General features: G+C 49.1%; 1 protein-coding gene across 1 annotated transcript; it reads left to right on the forward strand.

Moving 5' to 3' along the window:
* Nucleotides 1-4,810: 4,810 nt before the first annotated feature.
* On the forward strand, nucleotides 4,811-5,548 carry UHO2_06318 (uncharacterized protein; the record flags this gene model as incomplete). The annotated part of the gene is made up of 1 exon (XM_041556326.1): nucleotides 4,811-5,548. One exon carries the CDS (start codon nucleotides 4,811-4,813, stop codon nucleotides 5,546-5,548), a length of 738 nt encoding a protein of 245 aa, XP_041412260.1.
* Nucleotides 5,549-8,604: the final 3,056 nt, after the last annotated feature.

The following is an 8,604-nucleotide window of genomic DNA, read 5'->3' on the forward strand; positions in this document are numbered from 1 at the left end:
CTAAGGGCTGGAAGATCTTGACCAGGTCTCTGAGACCTTTTGATGCTATGGACTCCATCAAGAGCATAGGGGCCACTAGGGTCGAGTCATGGTCTGCTGTCTCCTTGAACACTCGAGGAGGCAGTAGTTGCCTCACATTGTGCTCCTGCTCTTCACCAGCTGGTTGCATGTCTGTCCTTCTGGTGAGGGCATCGGGTTCACCACCTTTGTCTCCTGGTCGATACTGCAATATGAAGTCGAAGTCTGCTAGTAGTATGGCCCATCGAGCCTGTCGACCTGTGATGTGTCTCTGTGACTTGAAGTACTTGAGGGCTTCATGGTCAGTGAGGATGACCAGTTGGTTTGGTAGTCCAGCTAGCATGTGTCGCCACTGAGTAAGGCAGGCAACCACAGCTAGGAGCTCCTTGTCATGGATTTCATAGTTCTTCTCGGCAGAAGACATTTTCCTAGAGTAGAAGGCCACTGGATGCCATCGTCCTTCATGCTCCTGCTTGAGTACTCCTGCTATAGCAAAGTCACTTGCATCAGTCTCCAACCTTGTTGGAAGGTGGTGTCATGGGCCTGGATGCTCAAGAAGCAGGAGGGTCATGGGTTCATATGGAAGGAGCACAGGTATCAAAGACCTAGTCGATACCAGTAGAGAGCATGGTCGTAGTGCAGTCTCCATGGAGACCACGGACTCCTATGGATTCACATGCAAAGGAGAACCGAGCCACATGCGAGGAGGACCAGGCACAGCCACAAGGAGGACCAAGCTCAAGGAGCAGGCACAGCCACGAGGAGGACCAAGCTCAAGGAGCAGGCACAGCCACGAAGAGGACCAAGCTCAAGGAGCATGCAGATGGTTACCACTCAGGGGCTCGAGAGACAGGAAGTCGACACAGGTCAAGAGGAGGAGGAGCAGTGTCGAAGGAGTCGACACAGGTCATGAGGAGGAGGAGCAGTGTCGAAGGAGTCGACACAGGTCATGAGGAGGAGGAGCAGTGTCGAAGGAGTCGACACCACTCAAGAGGAACAGGGGTGCCAAGCAGGAGAGGCCCCTGAGCAGTACTCGATGAAGAAAGTACTCTCTGGAGAGAGAGAGCAGGAGCAGCATCGCTGGCGATGCTGTGAAGAGGTATATAACCATGCTTTCTCATCATCATAGGTCGAGTGGATCCCCATCCACTCTACTCACCATACAACTAGTCAATACTTTAGAAACACAAGTACTCATTAGTTACAGTCAGCATAGCAGCAATCTATCAAGGTTGCTCCTCATCGTAGTGTGTGTGTTGTATCACCACTACCTGACGTCCGAAGGCGCCCATAGCAGGTTAGCGGTCCGGATATAGATAGAACCGAAGGCAGTAGTCCACTGCGGTCCGGGGATCACTTCAAAGCATCAAGTCAACACACTGGACACTCGTGTTGACGCCACCAACCTTATCACCAACACCATCAACCTCATTATCATTGACATCACCAACCTTATCATCAACACCATCAACCTCATTATCATCGACATCACCAATCTCATCACCAACACCATCAACCTCAACATCATCAACACCCACACCAGACCTTGGTGTCATCATAACATTGATATTGATCGTGCCGAGCTACCCCTGAACGGAGTGTCCACAGAGGTCAGCCGAAACCTACGATAGTATATACAACGAACGCCACCTGCTGTCACTGCACAACTTGATAGTCACCGATACCGAGACAATAGCTGTCACACAGTTTAATAGTCACCGAGTATCTCGACAGACCGACCTGGGTTTCAGGCGCGAGACCCCTGACAGGTGGTAGTCAAAGTGCTGAAGCACTCCTGCTGATGTGAAGGCCTGGATGAGCTTGTGGAAGGCCTGTTGGGCCTCCTCTGGTAGCTCGAACTTCTTGAACCGTTCTATAGGCTTTACCAGTGCTGTCAAGGGCTTGGCTATGCGAGCAAAGTGGGCTATGAACCTTCAATAGAAGTTGGCAAAACCCAGGAACCTTTGGATGTCATGGATTGACTCTGGCATTGGCCACTCCTTGACAGTGTGCACCTTTTCTGGGTCCATCTCTATGCCCGTTGGCTTGATGATGTACCCCAGGAACTCGACTGTCTTGGTGTGGAACTCACACTTCGACAGCTTAGCAAAGAGCCTGTTGCTCCTTAAGCGAGTGAGGACCTCGGTGACATGCTTCACATGTGCTTCTTCAGTGTCACTGAAGATCAGGAAGTCATCTAGGTATACTACCACATATATCCCAATGATGTCTCGGAAGATGTCATTGATGAATGACTGGAAGTGAGCCGGAGCATTGGCTAGGCCAAAGGGCATCACTAGGTACTCATAGAGTCCTAACTGAGTGCCAAAAGCTGTCTTCCATTCATCTCCTTTAGCAATCTGGATGAGGTTGTATGCTGCCCTAAGGTCTAGCTTGGTATAGATCCTTGCCTTCCTGAGTAAGAACAGCTGCTCCTCGATGAGGGGCAATGGTGCCCTGTTCTTGACAGTGATCTCGTTGAGACCTCTGTAGTCCACACAGAGTCTGAGACCTCCATCCTTCTTTGGTATGAAGAGCACTGGTGATTGTGCCTAGCTCTTCGATGGTCTTATGAACCCCTTCTCGAGGTTCTCATCCAAGTACCTTCTCAACTTGGACATCTCCTTGGGTCCCTTAAGGTATAGGGGCCCTTGAGGTGGCTTACCTCCTTCTATCAACTCGAGGTGGAGATCATGCTTGGTATGATGGGGCAGCTTGTCTGCTTCCACCTCATCAAACACATCTCGCAGGTGTTGGTATGGCTTTGGTATGTCTGCAGCTGTCACCACCTTGTCTACCTCCACCTCCATCTCGACTCCTTTGTCTGCGCCTGTAGGTACAAAACCAAAGGCCGGGAGTGATGATGGTGGCTCCTCCAACAGCATGAACCCTATGGGTCCATCTTCCAGAGCTGCTCATAGTATGCGCTCTGCCAAGACAAACTCGTTACCATGGAGGGTTGGTCTCCTCATGGTTAGGTCCCCTGCTCTTGCTGCTTCAGGGGGTCTCCTTGGGGGTCAGTCCTGCTCCTGAGTCTTGAACTCCAGCTGGCCTGTATCCCATTGTATGGTGGGTTTGAGTCTCCGTAGCTCAGTGAACCCCAGGATGAGGTCATAGTCAGCAGTGTCGGCCACTGAAGCTTCAACCACACCCAGATTGTATGTACCAATAGATACCTGCATGCTTGCAGAACTATTGATGGAGAGTTGGTGTCTGGTGACACCATGGATCGATCTTGTTTTTATGGGTTTCGTGGGTATTTGGTACTTACTAATGAAAGAATCTGAGACTATGGACAAACCAGCACTGGTATCAGCTAGTATCTGAGCAGGATGGTCTTGAACCATTCCAGAGAGCTCCAGTACTGCTTTGCCTCCACTGGTAGAGAAACATACTTGACAATCTTGATATATACAGAGTGATGGCGAGGAGGTTTGTAGAGCAATGCATGCCATCAATGCATCACCCCACTGATGTTTCCCTCATCGTCATCATCATCGTGCTCCTCCTCCTCATGGTCGAGGTCCATGGGTTGCTGGTATGAGCTGAGGTCCATGGCCTCGGGGTCAGTCTCAGTGCTGCCTGTGTGGCCATCTCCTGAGTCGGTGGCCTCCTCGAAGGGGTCTGCTGTGGTGACCATGACCTTTGGTCCCATGGGTCGAGAGCTAAGAGGGTCTTGTCATGGGCCTGGATGCTCAGGAAGCAGGAGGGTCACTGGTTCATATGGAAGGAGCACAGGTATCGAAGATCTAGTTGATACCAGTAGAGAGCATGGTCGTAGTGCAGTCTCCATGGAGACCATGGACTCCTACAGACTCACATGCAAAGGAGGACCGAGCCATATGCGAGGAGGGCCAGGCACAGCCATGAGGAGGACCTAGCTCAAGGAGCAGGCACAGCCATGAAGAGGACCAAGCTCAAGGAGCATGCAGATGGTTACCACTCAGGGGCTCGAGAGACAAGAGCCAAAGGAACTGTCACTGATCAAAGGAGGAGGAGCAGTGTCGAAGGAGTCGACACCAGGTCATGAGGAGGAGGAGCAGTGTCGAAGGAGTCGACACAGCTCAAGAGGCACAGGGGTGCCAAGCAGGAGAGGCCCCTGAGCAGTACTCGATGAAGAAGGTACTCTCTGGAGAGAGAGAGCAGGAGCAGCATCGCTGGCGATGCTGAGTAGAGGTATATAACCATGCTTTCTCATCATCATAGGTCGAGTGGATCCTCATCCACTCTACTCACCATAACTAGTTATCACTTCAGCATAAGTATATATTAGTTTCAGTCAGCATAGCAGCAATCTATCAAGGTTGCTCCTCATCATAGTGTGTGTGTTGTATCACCACTACCTGATGTCTGAAGGTGCCCCATAGCAGGTTAGTGGTCTGGATCAAGATAGAACCAAAGGCAGTAGTCCACTGCAGTCCAGGGATCACTTCAAGCATCAAGTCAACACACAGGACACTCGTGTTGACACCACCAACCTTATCACCAACACCATCAACCTCATCATCATCAACACTCACACCAGACCTTGGTGTCATCATAACCTATGTATTGATATTGATTGTGCTGAGCTACCCCTGAATGGAGTGTCCACAGAGGTCAGCTGAAACCTACAATAGTATATACACTGAATGCCACCTGCTGTCACTGTGCAACTTGATAGTTGCTGAACAACTAGCTCGATGAGACAGATACCAAGACAATAGCTGTCGCACAGTTTGATAGTCACTGAGTATCTCAACAGACCGACCTGGGTTTCAGGCGCGAGACCCCTGACAAGCAGTACCTAAGGATGTACTGCAACTATGAGCAGAATGACTGGGCCGACCGGCTGGACACTGCAGCCTTTGTATACAACAACACTGTCCACAACAGCATTGGTGTCTCACCATTCTTTGCATGCTATGGATGGAACCCTAAGGCTCATCCTGATATCCCTCAACAACTAGGAGTCAATGATCCAGGTCGCTTCGAGTACCTCATGGATGGAAAGGAGTGTTGCAAGTACCTCCAGGAGCAGATCAGAGAGGCACAACAAAGATCAGTAGACCAGTATAACAGGAAGCACAAGGACATTGAGTTCAAGGTGGGTGATATGGTCTATATCAACTGTCAAAACTGGAAGACAAGGAGACCCACACCCAAGTTAGATACCCAGTTTGCAGGACCCTACCCAGTTCTGGAAAGAGTAGGACGCCAAGCTTATTGGATCACATTGCCAGCAAACCTTAGGGTGCATGATGTGTTCCATGTCTCCATGCTCAAGCCAGCAAGAACAAGTTCTCTTCCTCAATGTGCTGAACAGCCCACCATACCATCACTTCCAGATGAGGACCTCAATTTCGAAGTCAAAGCACTCATTGACAAGTGTTCACACAATGGGATGACAGAGTACAAAGTGTTGTGGAGAGGGTACTCAGAAGAAGCTGCTTCATGGGAACTGTCATGGGCCTGGATGCTCAAGAAGCAGGAGGGTCACTGGTTCATATGGAAGGAGCACAGGTATCGAAGATCTAGTCGATACCAGTAGAGAGCATGGTCGTAGTGCAGTCTCCATGGAGACCATGGACTCCTATGGACTCACATGCAAAGGAGGACATGAGCCACATGTGAGGAGGGCCAGGCACAGCCACGAAGAGGACCAAGCTCAGATGGTTACCACTCAGGGGCTCGAGAGACAAGAGTCAAAGGAACTGTCACCAGTCAAAGGAGAAGGAGCAGTGTATAGGACACTAGCAGGCAGGTCCTGAGGAAGAGGAGCAGTGTCGAAGGAGTTGACACCAGGTCATGAGGAGGAGGAGCAGTGTCAAAGGAGTTGACACCACTCAAGAGGCACAGGGGTGCCAAGCAGGAGAGGCCCCTGAGCAGTACTCGATGAAGAAGGTACTCTCTGGAGAGAGAGCAGGAGCAGCATCGCTGGCAATGCTGTGAAGAGGTATATAACCATGCTTTCTCATCATCATAGGTCGAGTGGATCCTCATCCACTCTACTCACCATACAACTAGTCAATACTTTAGAAACATAAGTACTCATTAGTTACAGTCAGCATAGCAGCAATCTATCAAGGTTGCTCCTCATCGTAGTGTGTGTGTTGTATCACCACTACCTGACATCCATAGGCGCCCCATAGCAGGTTAGCAGTCCAGATATAGATAGAACCAAAGGCAGTAGTCCACTGCAGTCCGGGGATCACTTCAAGCATCAAAGTCAACACACTGGACACTCATGTTGATGCCACCAACCTTATCACCAACACCATCAACCTCATTATCATCAACACTCACCAACCTTATCACCAACATCATTAACCTCATCATCATCAACACTCACACCAGACCTTGGTGTCATCATAACCGAAGCATTGATATTGATCGTGCCAAGCTACCCCTGAATGGAGTGTCCACAGAGGTCAGCCGAAACCTATGATAGTATATACAACGAATGCCACCTGCTGTCACTGCGCAACTTGATAGTTGCCAAGCGACATAGCTCATCAAGACTGATACCGAGACAATAGCTGTCGCACAGTTTGATAGTCACTGAGTATCTCGACAGACTGACCTGGGTTTCAGGCGCGAGACCCCTGACATTAGAGTGGATCGTTCAAGCAGCTCCTCACGATCCCCATGACGGACCCAGACCTCAACAATAAGCTCGATACTCAGTCAACACACTGGACACTCGTGTCGGCACCATCAACAAGCACACTCACACCAGACCTTGGTGTCAGTATGAAGTTCCTATTGTTATTGATCATGCCGAGCTACCTCTGGACAGAGTGTCCATGGCAGTTAGTCAAGACCTGCAGTATCAACCACTTTATCACATCTTCGGATGAGAAAAGTCATAGAGGCCTTCTAAGACAGATCTCGATGGGAACAATAATAGAAAGCACTCTATCACATATTTCGACAGGATCTGTAATAGACGCATTTCTATTACAGGTTTCAGGGTTCAGGTGCGAGACCGCTGACATGTTCAAGGCGGTCAGCCAAAACCTACCAGAACGAAACTGTCTGGTTACTTTCAGTTGAAACATACCAAGTTGATCTTACTCAATCGATCTCACCGAAATCAATCGGAAACACCCAATCTGGTTTCAGGCGCATGACTGCTTACACAGGCACGACATTTCCCCCTTCGGACGATACCGTGTTGAGCTTCTCTTCCAGATCGGAAGCTTCGTCCATCATTGAGTCCTGCATGACATTTCCCCCTTTGGACGATGCCATGTCCAGCTCCTCTTCCAGATCAGAAGCTTCATCCATCATTGAGACCTGTATGACATTTCCCCCTTCAGACAATGTTGTGTTGAACTCCTGTTCCAGAGCAGCAGCTTCCAATTCAAACCACCTTGGATCCTCAGTCATGAAGTGGAGGATGCAGGTTGGATCCTTCTCATTGCTGATGAACAAGGTCACACATGTTCTCATTTGCCATTCAAGCTTGAAGCAGCTACAAAAGGGGCTGAGAACATGCATTGCATGGTAGAGTGTGGCAACACACTTGATCATGATAGTGAGGGGTGTCACTACTTGCTTGACATTTGTCTTTCTGGTGTATTTGAAGATCAGTCTGGCCTTTGGTTTTTTTGGTGTACCATAGGTATTTTCATTGATCAATCAACAATAACAGTTTTGTACTATGTCTGGAAGGCAAGGGAGGAGCTCCTTGATCACCTCGACGAAATATTTGTATGAAGAGTAGTCAGGGTTTGACATGTCAATGGTGAAACCTCTTGTTGATATCAGATTTTGGTAGCATATTGGCTAGTTGAGCTCATAACCTGTGGAAGTTTGGGTCCCAATACTGGCAATCAGGGAGAGTCTAAGTACAATGTCACTGCTGTGAAAAGACAGAAACATATATACTCAATTGACTGAAGGAATGTGGTGAGAGCCTAGTGCTCTCTGTGAGATATATATACATGTGAGCAGCACATGCTGAAGGTGGGAGTACTCCTACTTAATGATCTACCATGACAACAAGCAGGACTGTGTTGCACCCAATCTCTGGCAAGATTGGCTCAGCTCAATCTCTGATCAGATTGGTCATCTAACCAGATTGGCTCTGCCTGATCTCTGATCAGATCGGCCCTGCGTCATCCTTTGGCATCGCACTGGATCACAATCTCCAGCAGAACCTAGTGTTCTCAGCTTGATATCTATACATCTATGAGGTACATGCCAAATGTGGGAGTATCCTACTTCATGATCTAGCTTGACAACAAGTGGGATTGTGTTGTACCCAATCTCTGGACAGATCTGTTCTGTCAGATCCCTGATTATGTTTATGGAATCATATATCATCATATTAGATCGCTTCCTTCGGCATATTGACCTAAGAGAAGAACGTAGCAGTAGCCTCTAGCTCTCCGCTTGGTATCTATATACAATAGTGATATGTGGCTGAATGTGGGAGCATCCCACTTAATGACGAAGTATGTCAAGGAGCGGGACCCAGTCCCTGATCCCTATCGTATCGGTCAGCCCGATCTCCGATCAGATCGTCTTTCGCCGATTCATCGTCAGATCGTGTTCTACTGGATCGTCATTTTCAGCAGTTGAAGGGTGTGCAGCGAATAA

The sequence above is a fragment of the Ustilago hordei genome (genome assembly GCF_900519145.1).
Source record: "Ustilago hordei strain Uho2 genome assembly, contig: UHO2_contig_18, whole genome shotgun sequence".
Lineage (NCBI taxonomy): Eukaryota > Fungi > Basidiomycota > Ustilaginomycetes > Ustilaginales > Ustilaginaceae > Ustilago > Ustilago hordei.